This window comes from Sus scrofa, chromosome 17 (assembly GCF_000003025.6).
Source record: "Sus scrofa isolate TJ Tabasco breed Duroc chromosome 17, Sscrofa11.1, whole genome shotgun sequence".
Classification (NCBI taxonomy): Eukaryota; Metazoa; Chordata; class Mammalia; order Artiodactyla; family Suidae; genus Sus; species Sus scrofa.
This window is the reverse complement of record NC_010459.5, coordinates 46,186,597-46,211,798: the sequence shown is the minus strand read 5'-3', so window position 1 is coordinate 46,211,798 and position 25,202 is coordinate 46,186,597. Positions and strand designations below refer to the sequence as shown.

The following is a 25,202-nucleotide window of genomic DNA, read 5'->3' as shown; positions in this document are numbered from 1 at the left end:
CATGATTTAATAATTTTTAAGATTTAATTTTTAGTCCATTTAAAATTGATTTTGGTGCTTAAAATTCATTGTTAATTGTTCTTTTTTTTAAAATTACTAGAAAGCTGTCTGACACCAATCCATCTTTAAAATACCACACTGCCAGAGTTCCTACTGTGGCACAGTGAGTTAAGAATGCAACCACAGCAGCTCAGGTTGCTGCAGAGATGCAGGTTTCATCCACAGCCCAGCGGCCTGGCACAGTGGGTTAAAGGATCCAGTGTAGATCACAGCGGCAGCTCAGATTCAATCCCTGGCCCTGTAACTTCCATATGCCACGGGTGTGACCATTTAAAAAAAAAAAAATTGCTTTATATAGTAAATCCCTATAAACTGAATTTTATTAATTTTTTTTGTTTTTTGGGTTTTTTTTTTTTTTTTTGTTTTTTTGTTTTTTGCTTTTTAAGGCCACACTCACAGCATATGAAAGTTCCCAGGCTAGGGGTCCAATCAGAGCTGAAGCTATCTGCCTACGCCACAGCCACAGAAATGCAGGAATTTGAGCTACATCTTCGACCTACACCACAGCTCACAGCAACGCCAGACCCTTAACCCACTGAGCAAGACCAAGGATCAAACCTGCATCCTCATGGATACTAGCCGGTTTTGGCAACCACTGAGCCACAAAGGGAACTCCTAATTTTACTATTAATTTTTTATACTCTATTTGGCCATAAGTTCCTGCTCCATTCCATACTTTTTAAATTATTACAGCTTTATAATATATATATTATAATATTTAGGAGTGTTGATAAGAGCTAACGCCTCTTATTACTCTTAATTTTTAGAATTTTCCTAATACTGTTATTCCCATATTTTTATTCTTCAGGGCGAACTTTAAAATCACTTTGTCAGGTTAAAAAAAAAAAATACCCCCATGTTCCACTGCAACTATCTTTCATGTTCTGTTGCATCCATGCCCATGCTTATTTTCACACTGTATAATACAACACTGTATTCTGCCTTCTGATTAGGTTAGTGGTTGCGTAATTACGCCATAATAAACTCAATCACCGCCTTCGAGGGCATCTTTTCCATTTTTTGCCAACATAGACACTACTGAAATTTACATATTTCTGCTTCTGCCATTAATTATTTTTTGTCGAAGGACAAATTCCTAAGAGCAGGATTCCTAGAAAAAGGGGATGAGACTAGGATATTTTGTTATGGTTTCTTGTCCAATGATCTTTCATCTTCAGCAGGATGACTAAAAATCTCCCAGTCAGAGGCGAGCTAAACGTGAGCCCAGTCTGAGGTCCGGGATCCGGGCCTATTATCTGTGCCCCACTTTTACTAAACCCTAGCAGACCCCAATTCCGAAGACGGGCCCAAAGGCCCTCGCCAACTCCTAGGCCTCCCCAACGCCCGGGCCGGTCCACCACGGTCGAAATTCCGCTTACCTGAGGCCCAGTGACCACCATCTCCACTTGACACCACCCAGCGTCCCGCGGCCAGGTATCCAAGGCCGCTTAGCAACAGCGGAGGCGAAGCTGCGCGCTTGGTAGGCGGGGACCGCGGCGTGGATCTACCTCCGGAGCTACGTGATGACGACAGAACTGAAGAAGCCGGTACACCTAGCTCGCCTAGGAGGGGGAGGGACCAGTGAGAGAGGGGGCGGGGCTAACCTCGGACTGTACTATTATTTTGGATGAGGGGTAAATCCAAATAGAACTTGTTTAACTTCAGACCAAAGATAAGCTCATTTTATTTTCTCCTTTAATATCAACTCTTATTAAAATCTGATAAAAACGACAGGCCCCGAGCGCCCAAATTTCGCTCCACTCCGAGAAAGACTAGTGAAGGCTTCCCGCAGCAGTGCGGGAGACCCAGCCTTGATCCCAAGAGCGCAGGCGCAGAGATACGCGAGGCGGGGTGCAGCCATGCGGCGGCGCGTATCCTGCGTCAGGAATGCGTGCCTCGAGTTCGCTTGCGTAATGGGAGGGTTTCAGTCCCCTGGGAGGCTGGGGAAGCCCACCGAGAGGATGGTGGACAGGTTTAGTGGGAGAGTGGGAGGTAAAACGAGGTGGTTCTTTGTGTTTGAATACCCCTGTTGTTCATTGCCAAAATGCCAGGCCTCGGATGAATCAGTGAACCCGCCCTCTGCGCATCCCCAGGCGGGGAGTTACACCTGGCCAGATCCTACCAAAAAGTAAAAATATAAACTGTTTAAGGGATCTGTGAGGGGCGGGAGCTGGGCCGACCGGGGACCCCCACTGAAAGAAGAATGGTTCAATAAAGCAAGGATTGGGGAAGGGCGTTGGGGCAGAAAGAACTGCTTATGCGGAAGAGCCACGTATGGGTTGCCCTGCAGTCGCTGTGAAAATGAGAAACCAGACAGTAGTTTCCACAAATAGGGCACTCTTCTCCCCAGCGGACTGCTCAGTGCCTGCCCTGAGCGAACGTGGATGTGTGTACTAAGCCCGCTACCTGGCTAGCTCAAACGATAAAAGCAGTCTTTGTGATTGATGTTTGTTGCAGTCTGCAGCATGTACAGAGTAGTCGGAGTTTTAGGGTCTTAAAATACAAGACTCCTGTTTCCTTTTCACACCTACTGTCACTGCAAAGTTAAGTGGAAACAGAGTGATTGTGATTTCCCTTCCTGAGGATGCTGTCTTTTGGTGCAAAATTGGGTGAGTACAGTTTGCAGTCAGTGTTTGCTAGAAGACGGAAAGAGGGCCTGCCCAGAGCACCTCTTCCACTTTTGAAGGCTGTAGAAAAAGCAAGCACCTTAGCATCAGCTGCCACCAAGTTCAGTTCCTGTTTGTGTCTTGTACCAGCTGGCTGACTTTGGGCAAGTTGCTTACTGTCTCTGAGTGAATATTTCTTATCTGTAAAGTGAGGTTAATTTCTAAATGCTGGTTTATTGTGAGTTTTGTAGATAATACCTATGAAGCTTAAAATGTGTTTAATAAACAGGTGTGAACGTGTCTGTTCTGATATTCAACAGATCAATACCGTCATTTTTCATTTTTATTTTCTATCCTGGTGAAAATTTTGTGATTTTACAGTCCTAGAACAGATAGAGCAATTATGTGTTTCACAGCCCATAGTGGGTTGTATACTTTTGACAGTACTATCACATTTCTGACAATTACACGCTCTTGCTTTTGGCTTTGGAAAGTTGGGTGAATTTTGGCTTCTCCCTCACCACGTTCCACATTTGTCTATTGGCAGACGCTATGAAGGTGGAAATCAAATCAGAGTGTTTCAGAATTACAGGTCAACGTAACAGTAGCTCTTCGTGACCTGGTTTTTGATTCCCAGTAGGTCAATGTCACTGTCATTGGTGTGTTTTCCATGGGCTTCTAACTTCATCTTCCATAATTCCTGGGGCAGTGGGCTGGGTAGACAAAAAGGTAAGGCAAAGAGTAAGAATGAGTTAAGAGAAAAGCCTATAAAATCACCAGCACACACTGGTGTTAAGAAAGTTCCCCTGTCAGAGTTCCCGTCGTGGCGCAATGGTTAACAAATCCGACTAGGAACCATGAGGTTGCGGGTTCGGTCCATGCCCTTGCTCAGTGGGTTAACGATCCGGCGTTGCCGTGAGCTGTGGTGTAGGTTGCAGACGCGGCTCGGATCCAGATTGCTGTGGCTCTGGTGTAGGCCGTGGCTACAGCTCTGATTCAACCCCTAGCCTGGGAACCTCCATATGCTGCGGGAGCAGCCCAAGAAATAGCAACAATAACAACAACGACAAAAAAAAAAAAAAAAAAAAAAGAAATGAATCCGACCAACTAGGAACCATGAGGTTCGGGTTTGATCTCTGGCCTTGCTCAGTGAGTTAAGGATCTGGTGTTGCCGTGAGCTGTTGTGTAGGTTGCAGACACAGCTCAGATCTGGTGTTGCTGTGGCTGTGGTGTAGGCCAGTGGCTACACTCCGATTTGACCCCTAGCCTGGGAACTTCCATATGCCATAAGTGTGGGCCTAAAAAGCAAAAAAAAAAAAAAAAAGTTCCCCTTGGGAGTTCCCTTGTGGTGAAGTGGGCTAAGGATCTGGCATCACTGTAGCAGCTTAGGTTGCTGCTGTGGCATGGGTTTGATCCCTGGCCTGGGAATTTCTACATGCTGCAAGTAAGGCAAAAAAAAGTTTCCTTCATGTCCACAAACCAAAAAGCTAATAAGACCATCCTGAAGAAGTAGGTGATGAACCACAGGTTTGTCAAAAAGATTTTTTCACTGAAATAAAGCAGCATGATCCATCAGACAAGTGCAGAGTGTCTTGCACTCATGAGGTTTTATATGCTCTCATTTATTCCAGTAAGAATTACTTTTAGAAGTGGCTATTCACCAGGCCTGTACCAGCCCCCACCTCTGTCCAAGGCCTGGGCTCACTATGGCCCTAGATGTGCCAAGTATACAGGGGCATGCAAGGTGGAGCAAAGCATCCAGTTGAATGCTTCCTCTTTGAGACCCCATTTCCCATCACTTGGCTTGTTCCAGCCATCCTGGCTGGGCTCTCCTTAGAGATTTTGACAGTTGATCGCTTGGACCTAACAGGCAGGGTGAAGGGCACACCCAGAGGAGTCATAGGGCTCCAATCCCAGCTCTGGCCCTTATTATCTATGTGACCTCCAGGCAGGGTACAACTTCTCTGATCCTATTTCATCATTGGTAAAAAGAGGATAGATAGAAATAGTTCCTCCCTTAAGGTTGTTTGGATGGAAACTGATAATAGAATTGAAAGCGTCTAGCATCGAAGCTGGTTCAGCATAGGCAGGTGTTCTGAAGCTGACTCTGACCAGTAAAGCAAAAAAGGAGTGGTTAACGGGATCAGAAGCTCTCAAAATCATTGAGAATACTGGAGAAGGAGACTCAAGGCTTCCCAGGAACGATGTGCACCACTGACCTGATTGGGAAATAGATGCTGCCAGCAACTACCAATCGCTACCATTTGCATTGTTGCCACATCTACACCAGGAACTCTGTTTTGTGGGTTTTGTGACCACAGCTACCACATGAAAGAGAGCTCCCTGTTCCTTCCTTGAGTCAAAAATCTACCACAGGTGCATCCTGGGGTCACATGCCTGGTCCAGGCTGCAGGGGAGGCTGGTGGTGGGGGAGGGGGGTAGGTATCTATCTAGCATTTACAGCTACTGTAAGTGGAGGTAGTTACTGCCTCTCATCATAGCCCATTAAGTAGGAGATTCCCTGAAGAGAAGAAGGGGTTCAGATGCCAGGCGGCCCAACCTAATAGCAAATGTCCGATACCACCCACCCAAAGAAAGACATCATCAGCATGGGAAAACAGGGTGTTGGGTGGTACCCTATAGGCTTGTGACATCTCTGTCATTTTACACACTGAGATCGAAATCCAAACACCAAGAGACTCTGGTGGTACAGGGGTCCTGTTGCCTACCCAACATTTTCCCCTTCTCCCTTCGTGTCAGAACCCCTGTGTTATAGGAGAGTAATGTGCCCCACTAAATAGACATATATCCTGGCCTCCACTACAGGTAGGGTGGATGCCTCATAAGATGTAAGCAGGAGTCATCCGGTGGGGCTTCTGGGGAAGCTCTATAAAGGTGATCTTTTGCTCTTTCCTCCTTTTTCCCTGCCCAGGATACGGAAGCAGTGGCTAGAGCTCCACTATCACTCTACGATAGTATAATAATCCTAATAGCAGAACCCACTTGTCAAGGATGGCAGAGCAGAAATACAGAAAGCCGCTGAGTATCTGATGACCTGTTGTACCAGCCCTGCATCCACCTAACACATCCTTCGTTTATGTACTGGAAAAGAAAAAAATCTTTTTTTTTCTCTTTTCACCGCTACACCTGCGGCATATGGAAATTCCCAGGCCAGGGGCCAAATCAGAGCTGCACCCCCAGCCACAGCCAGGGAAACGCTGGATCCAAGCTGCATCTGCGACCTACACTGCAGCTTGTGGCAACACTAGACCCTTAAACCGTTGAGCGAAGCCAGGGCTCAGAACCCACATCCTCATAGAGACAATATTGGGGCCTTAACCTGCTGGGCCACAATGGGAAATCCTAGAAAAGATCTTATTCAAGCTATGGTAACGCTGGGTCTCGGTGACTAGCAGCTGAAGGTAATTCCTTACAGATACCAGCTGGCTCCGTGGTTTCTCAGGTGCTTCTCGTCTAACAATCCAAGATGGCCTCGTCCTCCGGCGCGTAGGAAAATCCCAGGAAGGCACTTGAGGCCCCAGAGCTGCTGGCCATCGTGTCGGGAGTGCAGCCAATGGACTTTGACACGGCTTCTTGGGTGAACTCTGGGTCAAAGTGTTTCAGGTCAGCAGGGCCTGCCTGTGAATATGAGCCAACGATGAGAAGGGAACACGGGGGGCAGAGCTGCCAAAGACGCCCACAGTCCTGAGGGAGATATCAGGGCTCCCCTCTGAGTGCCCCATGGGGGCCCTTAACTGTCACTTACCCATGCATTTACTTTAGTCACTGTATTCCATGAGGTCCAATAACCACCCGTCAATTCCTCCACCCCCCTGGCACCCTGCCTGCTCCACACCAACCCTCCAGACGCTGCTGGTTAGAAGTAGATTATACTCCCTCACACGCAGTGAAGGCAGGATGAAGCTAAACCCTAAAGAGACGTGCACAACAGATACAGAGAACAAAGAGAGATGGGAGGGGGAGCAAGTAGATGAAGGGGCTTAAGGGGTGCAAACCACTAGGTATAAAGTAAGTTACAAGGATGTAATATACAGCACAGGGAATATAACCAATATTATATAATAACTTTGTATAGAGTAATCTATGAAAAATAACAAATCACTATATTGTACACCTGAAACTAATATAATGCCATAAGCCAACTATACCTCAATAATTTAAAAAAAAATAAAAATAAATAATAAACTGAAAAAATAATAAAATACATTCACACTCTTTGACTTGGTAATTCCCCATCCAGAATCAGAACCGTGGGCAAAATATACACTTAATGATATTCATCAGTCCATTACAATAAAGAAAAAGTGGTAATAACCTCAAGTTCACCATTAGGAATATAGCTGAATAAATTATGTTACCAACATAGGGTGGAAATATTATATAGGCACTTGAAATCATACTTATCAAGTCTTATATGACTTAGGGAAATAATGACATCATTTTTAGCAAAAAGAAAGGGAAGATGACACCTATAAAGTGTGACCTGTGTAAAAAACACATAAGAAAAAAAGTCTTGGAGTTCCCATCGTGGCGCAGTGGTTGACAAATCTGGCTAGGAACCGTGAGGTTGCGGGTTCAATCCCTGGCCTTGCTCAGGGGATTAAGGATTCAGGGTCACTGTGAGCTGTGGTGTAGGTTGCAGATGTGGCTAGGATCCAGCGTTGCTGTGGCTCTGGCGTAGGCTGGCGGCTACAGCTCTGATTCGACCCCTAGCCTGGAAACCTCCATATGCCGCAGGAGTGGCCCTAGAAAAGGCAAAAAAAAAAAAAAAAAAAAAAGACTGAAGGAGAAATGTCAGTAGTGCTTTCCCTTGGGTGCTGAGATAATAAGATTGTCCTCCCTGATGCTTTAAACATCTCTGTTTTACACACTTTGTACAAGGACCACATGTCATTTTTATTATCAGGAAAAAAGCTAAACATGGAGAAATATCTGTACAGGGCTAGGCCCTGTCTGCATGTGCTCCATGACACAGAGCCCTTTACAAACTGTAAAGGGCCCTGGAATGAGGGTTATTGGTGCTAAAAGTAAAGGAGTGGCATCCTGGCTACACAGAGATGAACTGGCAGCCAGACCTTCTGGGTTCTAGGCCCAGTCCTGCTGCTAACTTACACGATGGCCTTGGGCAAGTCATTTTGCCTCTTGGACCCTTGGTTCTCCCATCTGTAGAAGAGACCTGGCCCTCCAGATACCCTCCAAACTTCCACCAGCCCTGGGAATCAGAATCTAGAACATAATGACCTCTTACCACATTTGGGTTGAAGGGTGGAGTCAGCCTCTTGTGGTATAAGTCATCCCAGTTTATGGGGCTGAAGAATACATGGTTCTTTATCTCAAGCTGCAGGAAGAAGGTGCTGATCAGAAGTAGCCCCGCCTGGAGTTCCCATCATGGCTCAGTGGTAACGAACCCAACCAGGATCCGTGTGGACACGGTTTTGATCCTCAGCATTGCTCAGCAGGTTAAGGATCCAGCGTTGCCATGAGCTGTGGTGTAGGTCGCAGACACGGCTTGGATCCCGAGTTGCTGTGGCTGTGGCGTAGGCCAGTGGCTACAGCCCCCATTCCACTCCTAGCCTGGGAATGTCCATATGCCAAGGGTGCGGTCCTAAAAAAAAAAAAAGAAAAGAAAACTAGCCCTCTCCATAGGCGCTCCCACCACCCCCCTACCCCGCACATTACTTAGGGCTCCAACTCTCATTTGGCTGTCAGGCCCTCCTCCCATTTGTCTGTCTCAGCTCATAGTTCCTATCTTTCCTGATACTTTTTTTTTTTTTTTTCAGGGCCGCACCTTTTTAGGGAGGCACATGGAAGATCCCAGGTTTGGGGTGGAATCAGAGGTACAGCTTCCATCCTACACCACAGCCACAGCAATGTAGGATCCGAGCTGAGTCTGTGACCTGCAGCTCACAGCAACATGGATCCCCGACCCACGTAGCGAGGCCAGGGATCGAACCCGAATCCACATGGATACTAGTGGGATTTGTGTCTGCTGCACCACCATGGGAACTCCCTTTCCTGCTACTTGTCACACTCTGTAATATTGTACGTTTGTTGGTCTGCCTTCCTCCGATAAAGTTAATAAGGGCAGAGACCCAGTCTAATGAATCCCTAACAATTAGCTCGATGCCTGACACATAGTAGGTGCTCAGTACTGAATAAAAGCATCTGACAGAAGGAAAGAAAGAAGCAGAAGCAGCTGAGAATCTCCAAGTGAGCGAATTAGCAGAGCCTGGTTTTAGGGAACAGCTGGGTGCATGTCACTGCTTCTGGCCTCTGAGCTGCCTCTGAGAGCCCCACGAGGGCCCAGTCCTCCACTGGCGGGTCACCTACAAAGTCTGTTTTGGAGCCCAGCCGCTGCCTCTGGTCCTTGTGGAGAAGAGCTTGCAGGAGGTCACAGGCGGCCACGGTCCGGCCCCCGGGGATCCGTAGTGGCTGATGCAGGATGTTCTCATACATCTGCGACACATCTTGGTTGTAGAAGGGTGGCTATAGAGAGTGCGGAGAGAGAGAGACAGAAGGATCATCCACGCTAAAGTGGGCACAGTTCTCAGGGACAAAGCTGGGCAGCTGGAAGGATTCCGCCAGACCCGAGTCTTGGGCAATGGCTCAATGGCTCATGGGGCAGATTGCAGAGAGACAGAGAGCTCCAGGCGTCTGGCACAGCCAAGAGGTGCTGGGAATGCCAAGAAGTCTCTCTCCAGCAATGTGAAGCTTGTGGACACCCCAAGCACCTCCTCTAGTCCATGTCTCTCTCTCTCTCTCTTTCCTTTGTGTGTGTCTTTTTAGGCCCGCCACTGTAGCATATGAAAGTTCCCAGGCTAGGGGTGGAATTGGAGCTGTAGCATCTGGCCTACACCACAGCCACAGTAACGTGGGAAGTGAGCTGCATCTGCAACCTATGCAACAGCTCGAAGTAACACTGGAGCCTTAACCCAGTGAGCGAGACCAGGGATCGAACCTTCATCCTCATGGATCCCAGTCAGGTTCGGTACCCCTGAGCCAAGACGGGAACTCCAAGCCCATGTGCCTTTTTTTTTTTTTTTTTTTTTTTTTGGTCTTTTTGCCATTTCTTGGGCTGCTCCCGAGGCATATGGAGGTTCCCAGGCTAGGAGTCGATTCGGAGCTGTAGCCACCGGCCTACACCAGAGCCACAGTAACACAGGATCCGAGCCGCGTCTGCAACCTACACCACAGCTCACGGCAATGCTGGATCCTTAACCCACTGAGCAAGGGCAGGGATCGAACCCGCAACCTCGTGGTTCCTAGTCGGATTCATTAACCACTGCGCCATGACGGGAACTCCCAAGCCCATGTGTCTTAATCCAGCTCATGCACCAATTTTGTTTGCACTTTGCAGAGTTAATGTTCTCCCATTATCATTTTATTCCTTTGAGACAGGTTGGGATTTTTCAGATGAGAAGAGCAGGCAGCCTGGGATTTGGTCCAGGGCCTGGCTCCACAACCTCCCAGCGCTGTGACATTTCTGGGCCTCAGTTTCCCCCTTGGTAAAATAACTCCACGTCCTGCAGTACCAGCCTCCAAAGGCTGTTTTGAGGCACCAAAGGGGTAAATGTGAGGCAGTATATTATAAAGGGCTGAACTAATATTATTTATTGAAAACATTATTGGGAGTTCCCGTAGTGGCACAGCAGAAACAAATCCGACTAGGAACCATGAGTTGCAGGTTCGATCCCCGAGTTCGAACTCAGTGGGTTAAGGGTCCGGCGTTGCCATGAGCTGTGGTGTAGGTTGCAGACACAGCTCAGATCTGATGTTGCTGTGGCTGTGGTGTAGGCCTGTGGCTACAGCTCCATTGGACCCCTAGCCTGGGAACCTCCATATGCCACAGGTGTGGCCCTAAAAAGCAAAAAAGAAAAGAAAATATTATGGAAAAAATATTATTAGAAATACTGTTATTGAAAATAATATGGTGAAAAAGAAAATCTAATCCACGCATTCACTTTGGCATCATCTTTTTCAGCTTGGAGAGGAGAGATGGTTCACTGGGTTCCTGAGGAGCCTGAGCAGCCCACGCAAGGGAGAGAGCCGCTCCCCCGTCCTTTCCAGAGCCAGCTATACCCCACTCACCAGGCCGTGCAGCATCTCGTAGAGAACCGCCCCCAAGCACCACCAATCCACTGCCCGATCATAAGGCTCTTTCCGAAGTACTTCTGGAGCCAAGTACTGTTGAGGGGGAAACACACTTATCTGAAAGACCCTCGGCTGCAGTCTCCGCATTTGTAAACCAGACACTTGGAGGAAAAGGTCACGAGGGATTGCCTTTTTTTTTTTTTTTTTTAAGGGTCATACCTGCAGCACATGGAAGTTCCCCAGCTACAAGTTGCATTAGAGCTGCAGTTGACACCACAGCCACAGCAATGCCAGATCCAAGCCATGTCTGTGACCTACACCACAGCTTGAGGCAATGCCAGATCCTTAACCCACTGAGTGAGGCCAGGGATCGAACCTGCATCCTCATGGATACTAGTCGGGTTTGCTACCCCTGAGCCACACAACAGGAACTCCCTAGACCAGTGTTTTCACCTTTGCAAACCTTGATCTCAAACCTCCTGTGACACATGGACTTCACCCTGTAGGCCGGTGCCGTCTATTACAGTAGCTGCTAGACACATGTGGCTACTAAACATTTGAAATGTGGCTGATCTGTGCTGAGAGGGACTGTAAGGGTAAAACACACACCAGATTATAAAGACTTAGAAAAAAAAAAAGAATAGAATATTTCAACAGTTTTGTATTGATTGTATGTTGATATACTATTTTGTATCTATTGGATTAAGTTTTTTAAAATGTATGTTTTTTTCTTTTTGGCTACACTCGCAGCATGTGGAAGTCCCCAGGCCAGAGATCGAACCCAAGCCACAGCAGTGACAACATCGGATCCTTAACCCACTGTGCCACAAGGGAACTCCCTAGATAAAATATATTATTAAAGTTGATTTCACCTTTTTTTTTTTTTTTTTTTTTTTTTTTTTACTTTTTGCTTTTTAGGGCCTGACTCACAGCATATAGAAGTTCCCAGGCTAGGGTTCAAACTGGAGCTGTAGCCGCTGGTCTACACCACAGTCAGAGCAACTAGGGATCCGAGGCTGTCTGAAAACTACACCACAGCTCACAGCAATGCCAGATCCTTAACCCACTGAGCAAGGCCAGGGATCGAACCTACATCCTCCTGGATACTAGGCGGATTCTTCCTGCTGTGCCACAACAGGAACTCCCTCTTTTTACTTTTTAAGTGTAGATGCTGGAAATTATTTTTTTTTCTTTTATGGCCACACTGTGGTGTAAGCAAGTTCCCAGGCCAGGAATCAAATTCAAGCCACAGCTATGACCTACACTACAGCTACAGCAATGCTGGATCCTTAACCCACTGTACCACAGCATGGATTCTTTGGAAATACTATTTTTATTTTTATCTTTATATATATTTTTTGCAGCTGCACCTGCAGCATATGAAAGTTCCCAGGCTGCTAGGGGTCAAATCGAAACTGAAGCTGCCAGCTTACACCACAGCCACAGCAGTACTGAATCCAAGCCACATCTATGACCTACAATGCACCTTGCAGCAGCACTGCTTTCTTAACCCACTGAGCAAGGCTGGGGATTGAACCCGCATCCTCACGGACACTGTGTTAGGTTCTTAACCCACCGAGCCACAATGGGAACTCCCCTGGAAATTTTAAAACTGCAGATATGGTCTGCATTTCTGTTTCTACTTCTACTGGACAGAACTGCTGCAGAATTTTACCAGCTGGGTCCCAGTAGCCCCTGGAGCAGGTGTTCCCATGACACAGATGAGGAAACCAAGGCCAAGTGCCCTGCCAGCTCAGGGATGTACTTGAAGGGACAAACCCCTCAGGTGTGACCTGTTAGCTCTAATCAGCAGCCTCCCCCACCCCCCGCTGCACCCTTCCTGGGAGACGAAGCTTACCTCGGGGGTGCCACAAAACGTGGATGTAGTCTCCTCCGGCTCCACACCTTCCTTGCAGAGGCCAAAATCTGTCAGCACCACGTGTCCCTGGAGAGGAGGGAGGGCTGGGGTGGGAGGGTGGTCTGAGCCAAAGGAATGGCCAGGCCTAACTGCCAAGCCCAGATGCCACATCCAGGCCAGCGGCCCTGGGGTCTGATGCCCCCAGTGCAGGCACAGGCTGGAGGCTCGGCGTTTCAAGCCTGGATGCCACGAGCAGCACAGGCAGCCAGGTGGGGAGAATGGCATTCCACTGCCTGCCCCCGGCTCATCACAGACTCACATCCAGACCCTACAGCAGCGGCAGCTCCAGAACGTCCTCGCTGGAGGGGCCTGGTGGCAGCAGCCTCCTTAGGAGAGGGCTGGGGACCCCGAAAGCAACCACGCCTTGGGGCAGCTGGGGCAAAGGGTGGCTGGTAGAGGTTGTAGAGTGAATGGATGCTGCGGGGTTCTGCCCATCCCCCCTCCTGGGCCATTGCCCTCATCTGAAATTATACCCTCTCCAACGGCCTGTCAGTGCAGGGACATAGACACCCAGGCTTCTTGCCTCAGCTTGGAACACTTCTAAAGTGCCACCCCAATGACAAGGTCCTACTGAATAGCCCAGGGAACTATATTCAGTATCCTGGGATATACCATAATGGAAAAGAATATTTTTAAAATGAATATATGTGTATAACTGAGTCACTTTGCTGTACAGCAGAAATCAACACAGTAAATCAATTACACTTCAATTAAAAATATATATATATATATTTTTTTGTCTTTTTGCCTTTTCTTGGGCCGCTCCTGCTGCATATGGAGGTTCCCAGGCTAGGGGTTGAATTGGAGCTGTAGCCACCGGCCTACGCCAGAGCCACAGCAACATGAGATCCAAGCCATGTCTGTGACCTACGCCACAGTTCACGGCAACGCCAGATCCTTAACCTCCTGAGCAAGGCCAGGGATCGAACCCGCAACCTCGTGGTTACTAGTTGGATTCGTTAACCACTGCGCCATGATGGGAACTCCAAAAAAAATTTGTTTAAAAAGGCCATCCTCAGCAGAGACAAATCTGACTAGCATCACGAGGACACAGGTTCGATCCCTGGCCTTGCTCGGTGGGTTAAGGATCCTCATGGATGCTAGTCGGGTTTGCTACCTGCTGAGCCACAACGGGAACTCCTCCATGCCAGATTCTTTAACCCACTGAGTGAGGCCAGGGATTGAACCCTCATGGATACTAGTTGAGTTCTTAACCTGCTGAGCTACAACAGGGACTCCAGCATACAAGGTATATTTACATGCATGTATACGAGCATGGGCACACATGCGAGCACACATTTGAATGCATCTCTACTCATATGCACGCATGTGCAATGCATATGCATTCACACACGCACGCACACACCCACCAACCTGGCAGTCCAAGAGAATGTTCTCTGGCTTCAGGTCCCTGCAGAAAATGAGAGAAAAGGGCACTGTAATGTCTTAGCCGCTTAGAGAGGAGAGCTGGGACGGGGGTCCTACAGGAGGACTGTTGATGGAGGCGCCCAGAGAGGTACAGGGGCACCCAAGGAGGGCGGGCCCTTGAGCCGAGGAAGGAGCAGGCTCCCACCTGCTGGTGGACCCTCTGCCTCGGACAAAGGATCAAGCCCATTGGGATCTCACCAGGATCTAGGGGTCTATACCACCCCTGGCTGTCAGGGCAAAAGGGCCAAGAAGGCCTCACCTGTAAATGATGTGGAGGGAGTGCAGGTAGCCAATGGCACTGGCCACCTCGGCAGCGTAAAACCGGGCCCGGGGCTCCAGGAACCGGCGCTCCCGCTGCAGGTGGAAGAAGAGCTGGCGGGGGCAGGGGTGAGGGGGGGAGGGAGGCATGTGAGCAGATTCCTGGGGAGCTCCATTTCCTTAAGGGAGGGGTGTGGGGTGGCTAGACAAGTGTCGTTCCCCCCCCCCCCGCAAGCTGCAATGTCCTCATACAGGGAAGGGCATGCCAGCCTCCACCCCGCAGAGCTGGCAGTGTTAGCAGGAGAGATGAATTAGCAGGGATGGAAACCCTGACCTGTCTCTTATCTCCTTTAATCCCCCAGACTACCTTGCAGGTGTCAAGTAGGAGGCCAGCTTCCCAGGAAAAGAAAACTAGGAGAGTCAGAGCAGCCAGGTGACTCGCCCAAGGTCACGTCACTATAATCGGCAGAACTGATTTGAACCTGGGTAGGTCAAAGATGTGCTTTTCCTCCAGCCCAGGTGATAAAATGATTATGATGGTCAAACGGAGCCCAGGTTAGATCTGCCCTGGGCCGATTGCTTGGTCTATTTTGCTGGCCCAGAAAGCCCTTCACCTCCACCAGGGAATTTAGGAATGCAGGATACAAATTCCCCTTTGGCATTAGGTTAAGTAGCATGAGGTCACACAGATTAAATCTGGGGTCCCTGAGAAGGGCCCCCTGTATTTTGTCACCTTTTGCCCAGAGAGACAGAGGAGGGAGCCCAGCTTATCTCAACTGTGCTTCTGGGTCGCCAGGAGGCCTCAGGTCTTTGTTTACCACAGGACTGGTCACCCCCCACACAGTGGCCTCTGGTATAAAGTGGGAGCATCGGGATTGACCACAGAGCCTCTCCAACACTGACCTTTCCCAGGGCCACTGAAGGGATTCTGGGCAGCTTTGCATGGGGAAGTCAGGAAATGATAACGGCTGAGAGTTAGATCTGCTTTCAAAGCCTAGCTCTGCCAGGGACAGGCTGGGTGGCCTTGAGCAAGCGAGTTACCTCCCCGAGCCTCAGTTTCTTCAGCTGTAAAGTGGGTCTGTTGTAAGGATGAGGGGAGATCATCCCACACCTGGAACGGTCGGGCACAGGCAATGGCATGCACGGTGAGAGAGAGTCAGGGGAGCCGCCCTGCGGGCCCACCCACCTCTCCCCCGTTGACATAGTCGAGCACGAAGTAGAGCTTCTCAGGCGTCTGGAAGGAGTAGCGCAGGCCCACGAGGAAGGGGTGCCGCACGTTCTTCAGCAGCACGCTGCGCTCGGCCATGATGTGGCCCTGCTGCGGAGTCACACAGATGGGCCGTGTCACAGCCACCACAGCCCACAGGGCCGCTCTGCCCAGGACCTTCTCCTGCCCCTGCTCAAGCACCCACTGGGGCTCCTCCTTGCCCTCAGAGCCAGGCTTGGCCCCCCTGCCTCATATTCAGGACTCTACCTGGTCCACTACATCCCCTGCCAGTCCACATGGGTACAGCGCCTACCCTGGATCCAAATCCCCTGAGTCCCACCCCAGGGTGGTAAGAAAAGCATACATGATTACTGCACAAAAGAGTTCCGAGGACAATCTCTCGGAAGAAGCTGTCCACTGTCCACCTTCAGGCCTTTGTTGCTGGTCTCCTGCCTGGACACCCTCTTTTCAGACCATCACAATCCTGTCTTTGGAGTTCCCGTTGTGGCTCCATAGGTTAAGAAATTGACATAGTGTCCATGAGGATGCGGGTTTGATCCCTGGCCTCCTTCAGTGGGTTATGGATCCGGTGTTGCTGCAAGCTGCAGCATAGGTCACAGATATGGCTCAGATATGGTGTTGCCATGGCTGTGGTGTAGGCTGGCAGCTGCACCTCTGATTTGACCCCTCGCCTGGGAACTTCCACATGCTGCAGGTGGGGCCTTAAAAAGAAAAAAAAAAATCCTATGTCCAAGGCCAGCTGCAAGGCCACCTCCTTCGGAAAGACCTGCCCTTTCATGTCCTTCTTAACATTAATTCCCTCTCCTGAATGATTAGACATTCGATCCTCTCTCTGGGCCTGCTCTGTCCTCCTCATGAAGCAGGTGTTAAGGAGATTCAAGTCAGCAGAAGCATCTAGAATTCCAGGATGCCGGTGGCTGGAAGGGCTTTTGGAGAGTCTAAAGTGTGACCCCCTCACTGCACAGACGGGGAGGCTGGCACCTAGAAGGGCAGAGGACTTGTCCACTGTTGAGCCCTGAAGCCTTAGGGGAAGGCGGAGGGCCAGGCCCTTTGGATGGGTCACTTAGCCTGCCTTCTCGGAGAAGGATCAGCATCCTCTAAATCACCCAGCGCCCCCTGCTGGACCACCTCTGGCCCATCTTGGAAGCCACCCAAGGCTGGAGGTTGAGAAGCAGGAAAGAAGATGCCTGGGTCCAAGCTCTGGTACCTCTTTCTTCTTTAGGATGGACTTTTTCTGCAGCACCTTCACCGCGTAGAACATCCCGTCTGACTTGTGCTTGGCCAGTAGGACCTGAGCAGAAGGACAAATGCAGAGCCCAAGGTCCCTACTCCTCTGGGCTTTGGATTTCTCCACGGCCATGCGGGCTTCCAGCCCCGCCCTGTGCCCATGATTCTGCAGGTTGTAAGCTCCCTCTTTGCACATACAAGGAACAGCAGGGGCTGGAGGAGGCCAGAGAAGGCGAGACCCAAGCCTCCCCCGTTCACTGGTCACTCACCTTTCCATAGTTTCCTTTGCCAATGACTTTGAGGAAGTCGAAGTCGGTGGGCCGGGCACTGGGGGATGAGGGAGGAACATGGGTCAGCATTTGCAAGCTTGGGAAACCGGGTGCCTTGGTTCCAATCAGAGCTTCTTTTCAACTTTGAAGCTGGAGAAGGCAGGGAGCTTTCAAAGGATGCCATGTTCTCCTAGCCAAAAGGGGCCTTTAAGACTGGCCCCTGTGGAGTTCCCGTCGTGGGTCAGTGGTTAACGAACCCAACTAGGAACCATGAGGTTGCAGGTTTGATCCCTGGCCTTGCTCAGTGGGTTAAGGATCCAGCGTTGCCATGAGCTGTGGTGTAGGTGGCAGACACGGCTCGGATCTGGCGTTGCTGTGGTTCTGGTGGAGGCCGGTGGCTACAGCTCCATTGGACCCCTAGCCTGGGAACCTCCATATGGTGCAGGTGCAGTCCTGGAAAAGACAAAAAAAAAAAAAAAGACTGGCCGCTGTTCCTGGGGATCTCCCAATTGAGTAAACAACAGGCGAGGTGGGGAGAAAGCCAGCTACAACTGCAAGAAGGTGAGGAATCTGCCCTCCAAAGACTGAGAGGGCCAGGAGGGTGAGGCACTCTGAAGACAGCTGGGGGGATGTGCCAGCCCCAGGACTCAGCATGGGCAGGGGCTGGGGAATTAGTGAGGGATAAAGCTGGGGGCTTGGTCCTGGGCCCAGATGGCAGAGCGTCTTGATGGTCTCAGACCAGAAATCAGATTATCTTCCCAAGTGGAGGGGAGCCCTATATGAGGCGAGCCAGGGAGGAAAGTTCTTTGAGAGAGCAGAACTCACTTTGGGTTGGCAGAAGGCCCGAGGTTGATATTCCTGTTGGCCCTCGGGGGCTAGAGACATTTAAAGAAAGAGGTGATTAAGATCAGAGGGGCCCCAAACCACCTATAATAAGAATAATAATAAAAGATCAAAGGGTCCCTATTCCTTGATGCACTCCCTGTGCCCAATCCAAACCCAGTTGCCACATTTCTATAGGTTTTCTTTATTTCCCTCCCTCCTGCCTTCCTCCCCTCCCCCTTCCTTCCTTCCTTCCTTCCCTCCTTCTTTCTTCCCACCTACCAGCACACCCACCCATCCACCATCTCACCTGCTTCTCACGACAGCCTTGGGAGGCTACTGGCTGTTGTACCAAATGTGAGAGTGGGGAAGCTGAGGCCTGGAGAAGAGCTAAGGCAGGCCTACCTGCATTAGAACGCAGGCACCCTCAGCGCCAGTCCCACGATTTTTCCACCCCATTTACTTCTTGAAGCCCTGGCCCAGGTCTCTTCTCTCTTTACCCTGCAATTGGCCCGGGGTCTGTGAGCTCACAGGGATCCCTGTAGGCCCCCCAGCCCTGGTGTGGGACAGCCCACCCCACTGACTTCGCACTTCCCTGGATTTCCTCAGCCTTGGGAGGAAGTGCGCCCTCTGGTGGTGGGTGGGGAAACAGACACCCACTCACCTGTGGACTTGGGGTTCCAGCTGGGCTGGAGTCCATCTTGTAACAGTGATCAGGTGGGCTGTGGTGGCACAAGGAGGAGCAGGATGAGACAACAATTGTCGGGGAATTAGTGTCACCTGTCTAGGGCATTAGGCACCGCTGCCCTCTCCACCCCTCCTCAACCTCTGGCACCTGCCATAGCCTGAGCGTCCCCTATATGAGGCCAACCCCTGCATGGGACGAGAAATGATATCCCCTGGGCCCAGTGTCTCCAATCAAACATCTAAGGAGGGAGAGAAGGAGGATGGTCAGTCCCTCTCAGGCTCTCTGTTCAAGGGTCGGGGACGGCCAGGGCAGCTTGGATGTCTCTCACAGAGCATGAAGTCTGAACCCTTCCTCCCATTTCACATGTGGGGAGCCTGAGACCTGCCTAGGGTCCCACAGCTTGCGAGGGGCAGGCTGGTCTCCCCGGGACCCCACACAGGCATGTTGCAACCCTGGATCCCTATGGACGGCCCTGGGCTGGGCTCTGTGTTACCTGTTAACTCTCTGCCCCAAGGACTTCCGCCTAATGCTCCTGGAAGGGCAACTGGCCTGGGGACTTTGGGCCAGAGCCATAGACAGACCCACCAGCTTGTGTCTATTTGAGATGAAACCATGGAGAATCTGACCAGCTGTCTATGCAGTCAGGAGCCTACGTCCTCCCTGCCCCCAGCCTGCAGGGTGGAGGAGGCTGATATGTCCGGGCTCCAGCTCAGGGTGCCCAGGAACCCATAGCCCCACTGAGATCTCGCCTGAGAACCCAGTTGCTCTTGGGGGCTGCTGTGGGGTCTGAGCTATAGTGGAGACCACCCATCGTTATCAGGGGGTCCTGGAGCAACCACCCCATGGCCTTTTTGGGAGCTGAGAAAGTGACTACAGAGGAAGCAAAGCTGGCTGTTCTGGGAGGCCCAGCACTGTGGAGCCCCGAGGGAGTGAGCCACAGAAGCACCCCATAGGGAGTGCAGCCTGGCCTCTGCCAGTGCCCCGTGTCCGAGCCCCCACAGACAGCCCACACCCTCTCCTGGCCTGGCCCTGATCGCCCCTCTGCCAGGCCCTGGCCTCCCCGGCCCCGCGTACCTGCACAGCCTGGGAGAACGCCGCTGGGAGAACGAGCAGTTGGAGCCGGAGGATGGGCAGTGGACAAGAGAGCCTCTCTGTTCTCCCAACAAGGGCCGAAGTGTCTGTGCCTGGCGCCAGCCCGGGCCCAGCACCCAGCTCGGAACTCCCGGCAGGAGGGTGGCAGCGAGGGGGCTGCTGATGTCACGCGGGAGCCAGCAGGGCTTAAGATGGGACCGAAGACCTCTGTTCCCTCGGGGACATCGCCTCCCCCAGGGAGGGGTGTGGATGGCAGGGGGTGAGTGACAGCTGCAGGAGAGCCCTGGAGACGCTGGGGCTTGTTAGAAGGCGGGCGAGAGTGTGTGGGGCTGGGGTGTGTGTGTGCAGGTGTCTTGTGCAAAGATGTGTGTCCATGTCTGTCTGTCTGGTGTATGTGTGTCCCTGTAATCAAGGTATTTGTGCATCAGTGTGACCACGTTTGTATAATTTTGTTGGTGTGTCTGGGCATCTATGTGTATTCTCACTGCAGGTGTGTATGTGTGTACGTGCTTCAGTGTATGTAGTGTGTGGACACGTCAGTGTGTATCTCTATACGTGTTAACATGTGTGTATGTCTATGAGTGTGAGTCTGCATGTAAGTGTCATGAATATGTGAGTGTGGGACAGTGGTCGTTGTGGGTCTGTGTTCATGTTGGTGTAGATCAGGAGTGTGTGTGTATGTGAGTGTGTGTGTGTGTTTGTGTGCGCGCGCATGTGTAGGAAGCCCGTCTGTGAGAAGACATGTCCCCGGGCCTACCAGGCCTGGTGTAGACCATTTGGGGCTGAAGGGCATTTTGCTTCCCCAGAACCTGCAGGTGATTCAGAGCCTGGGGGTCTGGATCGCTCTGTCTGGCCTTGGTCTTTGCTGAACACTGGGCCCCTTGGGCCTTTCCCTGCTGGCCTCCGTCTCCAGGGTGGGGGGTGGGGGTGGGCTTGGCTTTGCAAGACCCAGGAAGCAGGGTCCTGACTGTACCCTGGGCAAGATGGCCTTGCTGCCTGGTGCAATAATTAGGTCTTCGCAGGGTACCTTCCACTCTCCCAGGGGTTATGTGGGGTGTTCAGAGGAATGAAGGAGTTGGCAGGCCTGACACAGTGCCCTTCTGGAACTTTCTGTGTGGCTACCACATGTCACACCCAGACCTCTATAATTCCCCACAGTGGGGGGAATCTGAGGGGCCGGGGCTGAGGGAGTTGGTCAGGGAGGGGTCTGAGCCCAGGGGCCTCGGGTGATCTCTGCGGGCCCCGAAGTGGGCATGTCATACAAAGAAAATCCAAGTACCAGTATCAGAGCCTTCCATCTTCCAAGGAAACAGAAACGTTGAACCAACACACAGATGAGCAGGACAGCATGCTGACAAAATAAGTGCCCAGGACAAGGACATTTCTTGTCAATAATAAGACCCTAATGTGGCCTTCGTGTAGCCGCACTGCTTAGAATAGAAAAACAATAGTGAAATCAAAAATAACCGCAATGTCCCACCCTATGGCTCTATGTGCGGCTGTAATAGCTCCTGCTCTGGACATTACCTCCCTCTTGAGACATGGTCCCATGGCTATGTTCCCTTTTCAGTTAAACTCCTTGAAAGAGTTGTCTGGACTTAGTCCCCACTCCTTCTCTTTTAATCTCTTGAACACATTCCATAGAGGCAGCCATCCCAACATGCCACCAAAAGAGTGGACCAGTGACCTCCGTGTGCCAGAGCCAGGGATGAATTCTTTTTTTCCTTTTTACAGCTGCACCCACAGCATATGGAGGTTCTCAGGCTAGGGGTCAAATCCATGCTGTAGCTGCTGCCCTACGCCACAGCCACAGCAACACTGAATCCGAGCCACGTATGTGACCTACACCACAGCTCATGGCACTGACCCTCTACGATCTTTCTTGACCAAAAGCCAGAGTGACTCTTTAAAAATGGAAATCAGGGAGTTCCTGTTGCGGCTCAGAGGATTAAGAATCTGGCTAGTATCCATGAGGTTGCTGGTTCAATCCCTGGCCTTGCTCAGTGGGTTAAGGATCCACCACAGCCATGAGCTGTGCTGCTGGTTGCAGACACGGTGCTTGGATCCCATGTCGCTGTGGCTGTGGTATAAGCCAGCAGCTGCAGCTCTGATTCGACCCCTAGCCTGGGACCTTCCATATGTCACAGGTCCAGCCCTAAAAAGCAAACAAACACAACAAAACGAAACAAAACAGATCATGTGACCCTGTTGCTCAAAAACTCTAGCTGCTGCCCATCACATTTAGGATTAAAATCCAAAGTCCTGGAGTTCCTGTCGTGGCGCAGTAGATAATGAATCCGACTAGGAACCATGAGGTTGCGGGTTCAATCCCTGCCCTTGCTCAGTGGGTTAACGATCCAGCATTGCTGTGAGCTGTGGTGTAGGTTGCAGACGTGGCTCGGATCCTGCGTTGCTGTGGCTCTGGTGTAGGCTAGCAGCTACAGCTCTGATTCGACCCCTAGCCTGGGAACCTCCATATGCCACGGGAGCGGCCCAAGAAATGGCAAAAAGACCAAAAAAAAAAAAAAAAAAATTCTCAAGGTGTTGCTGTTCACATAATACTCAGGTACTGAGTCCTAGTGGGAACTCTGATATGCTCATTGCCGATCAGCACCTGCTCCCATCACCTTGGCTGTGACTCCAGCAACTGAGCAATGCTCAGTTCCTAAGGCATCTTTCCTGCACTACCACCCTCTAGTTTTCTAGCCAGAGGCTGCATATTGATATTTTCTCCCGACTCTTCAGACCTATAGGCAGATGCTTCGGACCAAAGCGGGGGATCCAAGCTCCTCTGTGAGCCTTCAAGCCTGTTCCTCCCCTGACTTGCCCCAGCCTGGGCTTGCATCCCTCAGCCCATCACTACGTGGAGTTGCCATCTCCCCGGACCTGCTGAATGCAGTGTGTGTGTGTGTGTCGGGGGGGGGGGGTCCATACAGTTCCCCCTCTTCTTGAAACATTCTGCTGATCATTCCCATCTGCCCTCACTTGCCAATCCCAGAAGCCTCGCCAGACCACGCCCGACCCCACAAACCCTTGGCTCCCTTCCTTGGGCTCACTTCTGGCATGACACGGGTCTTCCCTCTACTCTATTTACTCACTTACAAGCCTGCCTGCCCAGCGCTCACCCAATACACACCAGGGACCAGGGCACCAAGGGCCAGCTGATCTTATCCTGTTCCCACAGAGCCATGGCTCAGGAATGATCAGCCTCCCTGTTTTAAGGAGGAGGAAACAGAAGCTCAGAGACGTGAAGGGACCTGCCTGAGACATCCAGGTGATAGATGATAGAACTGGGATTTAAACCCACTCTGATGCCAAAGCCCATGGCCTGGAGTTTCAGGAAGACGTTGGGAATTGAGAAAAAGAAGGGATCAAGTTAGTGGGCAGAAAGTGAAGATTAAAATGGTTAGTTAGGAAGGAAGAAAAAAAATCAGGCAGCTGTGAAGGCAGAGAGGTAATTGAGAGAGAAGGAAGGAAATGGGGAAAGAAGTGGGGGAGGAAGGGAGGGCAGAGATAGGGAGAAAAAAGGGAATTAGGAAGAAAAAGAAGTTGCTTGGGTGTTAAAAAAAAAACTAGTAGGTGACTAGTTCCTCGGCTTGGCAGACGCACAGGCGGGCGGGCAGGTGTCCTGCTCACAGTACAGCCTCTCACCTGAAAGCTCTGGTTCCAGCTCAGGTCCTAGGGAGCAGCCCTGTGCACAGCTCTGCCTTCCTGATTCTCCGCATGAGTCCCTCTGACCTGCAACCCAATCCTGACTTGCAAACAACCTTCCCAGTCAGGAGCGACCTGTCACCCACTCGCTCAGCCTCCCAAGCCAGCTGAAGTTCAACCTCCCAGCCCTGCTGGCTGGGAACAGACTACAGGGCCTTCCTGTTACTAATTAACCGCAGGAACTGAATTACGATGCTGGCTGCACCCACTGGCCCTGCCCCGGGGACCCTTTACTAAAAAGCTGCAGCACAACTTCAGTAGTGTGATCTTGGGCAGGTGACTCCAGCTCCCCGGGGCCTCCTGTGAATTGGTGATGATGGTGTGTGTTCTGCCTTTACAGGGAGGGGCTCTGAAGTCCCTTTCATAATAGCACATTTCATTCTCTGAAATCCTCCCCGCCTGCCCTGACCCCCGACCCCACCTCCAAGTCCAGCGCAAATGCTGACTCTCCCACAAGGCTGCCAGTAGATCACGCCCCCTTTCACTTAGAGCCTGGAGAACTGACCATGAAAAGGGCATGGTGTTCCACTGCGGCTCAGCCGGGTGAGAACCCAACCTAGTCTCCATGAGGATGTGGGTTTGATCCCTGCCCTAAGCAGTGGATTAAGGATCTGGCACTGCAGGTTGTGGTGTAGGCTGGTAGCTGCAGCTCTGACTCAACCCCTGGCTGGGAAACTTCCTTATGCTGCAGATGTGACCATAAAAAAAAAAAAAAAAAAAGGCTTTTTTTTTTTTTTGGCTGTGTCTGTAGCACCTGGAAGTTCACAGTCCAGGGATTGAACCCAAGCCACAGCAGCAACTCGAGCCGCAGCAGTGACAATGCCAGATCCTTACACTGCTGAGCCACCAGGGAACTCTGGAAAGGGCTTGTTTTGCACAAATCCCCTGATGGGGACCACCAGCCTCTGTGATTAGTCCAGTCATAGACACATCCCAGGAGGGGCAGCGCCTTTCCTCCTGAGGCAGCCTCATCACCCCATATTTCTGGCTCACTCTCTCTCTCTTTTTATTGGCTGAGACTCAACAACCAGGGCTCAGCTTGCCCCAGGCTTTCTCCTGCTTAATCTGCAGCTGCTCAGATGGAGGATTCTAATTCCAGGCAGGGGTGGGGCACGGCCTGCTGGACAGGAAAAAAAACCTCTGCCCAGTGTCCCCCTCTGAGGGGGCAACTCAGAGTCTGACTTCCTTCGCTGCCTTTTCATGATTTAGTAGCATATGGTTTAGCCTCCACGTGTTTTGTTTTTTACAGTTTTTTTTTTTCCTGTAATTGATTTCTAATCTCATAGCTTATGGTCAGAAAATATGCTTGATATGACTTCAATTTTCTTAAATGGACCAAGGCTTGATTTGTGGCCCAAGATGTGATGCTTCCTTTTCAGTATAATGTTAACAACTTCCTAGTCATCCTTGTGCCTTAGAAACTGGCTGCTCTAATGTGCTGAAGGAGCCCTGCCTGCCCCCCCTCCACCTCCACCAACACACAGGTATCCACTCCCGCCCAGAGAGGGGCAGCCGCTGGCCCAAGAGCACCAAGCAAATCAGGACAGAGCCCCAGGTCTTGCCCCTTTCCTGAGCTGAGCTGCTCCTCCTCCCCTACAGACCTGAAGCTGGTTTAAAAACAAACAAACAAACAAAAAACCAAACCTCCACATAGTGGTATTGCATAAACTATTGAAGACTTCCAACATGCTAAAGAACTTGAGATAAAAAGTGAAAGCTTCTCCCGAGTTCCCTGGTGGCTCAGTGGGTTAAGGATCTGGCTGGTATGGCTCGAGTTGCTGCT

The 25,202-nt window shown here is 50.8% G+C and overlaps 2 protein-coding genes across 21 annotated transcripts in view; both read right to left on the bottom strand.

Annotated features, from left to right (window-relative positions):
- The window catches only part of IFT52 (intraflagellar transport 52), a 36,741-nt gene extending 34,898 nt beyond the window's left edge, over positions 1-1,843 (bottom strand). The window contains exon 1 of one of the 3 annotated variants that reach the window (XM_021078178.1): positions 1,440-1,843. Coding sequence is in view for 2 of the 3 variants with exons in the window: in XM_013990708.2 (XP_013846162.1) it covers positions 1,440-1,460 (21 nt within the window). In the remaining variant the exon portion in view is untranslated. The remainder of the gene's footprint in view (positions 1-1,439) is intronic. The other 2 variants (XM_013990708.2, XM_005657667.3) reach the window with 2 other exon arrangements.
- Positions 2,992-23,639, bottom strand: SGK2 (SGK2, serine/threonine kinase 2). Of its 18 annotated transcripts, none has more exons than XM_021078161.1 (16): positions 23,360-23,629; positions 20,988-21,135; positions 19,691-19,991; positions 18,593-18,650; positions 17,932-17,981; positions 17,107-17,164; positions 16,818-16,901; positions 15,569-15,700; positions 14,384-14,496; positions 14,071-14,107; positions 12,637-12,723; positions 10,776-10,871; positions 9,018-9,173; positions 7,936-8,025; positions 6,107-6,305; positions 2,992-3,379 (listed from the first exon to the last, which is right to left on the bottom strand). In XM_021078161.1, the coding sequence occupies exons 2-15, from the start codon at positions 21,088-21,090 to the stop codon at positions 6,141-6,143; spliced, it is 1,530 nt and encodes a 509-aa protein (XP_020933820.1). In that variant the 5' UTR covers positions 21,091-21,135; positions 23,360-23,629; the 3' UTR covers positions 2,992-3,379; positions 6,107-6,140. The 18 variants fall into 18 exon arrangements, with proteins under 18 accessions (XP_020933820.1, XP_020933821.1, XP_020933829.1 ...); XM_021078162.1 differs by having other exon boundaries at positions 6,101-6,305; positions 15,569-15,697; positions 23,360-23,628; XM_021078170.1 differs by having other exon boundaries at positions 6,101-6,305; positions 19,691-19,713; positions 23,360-23,618.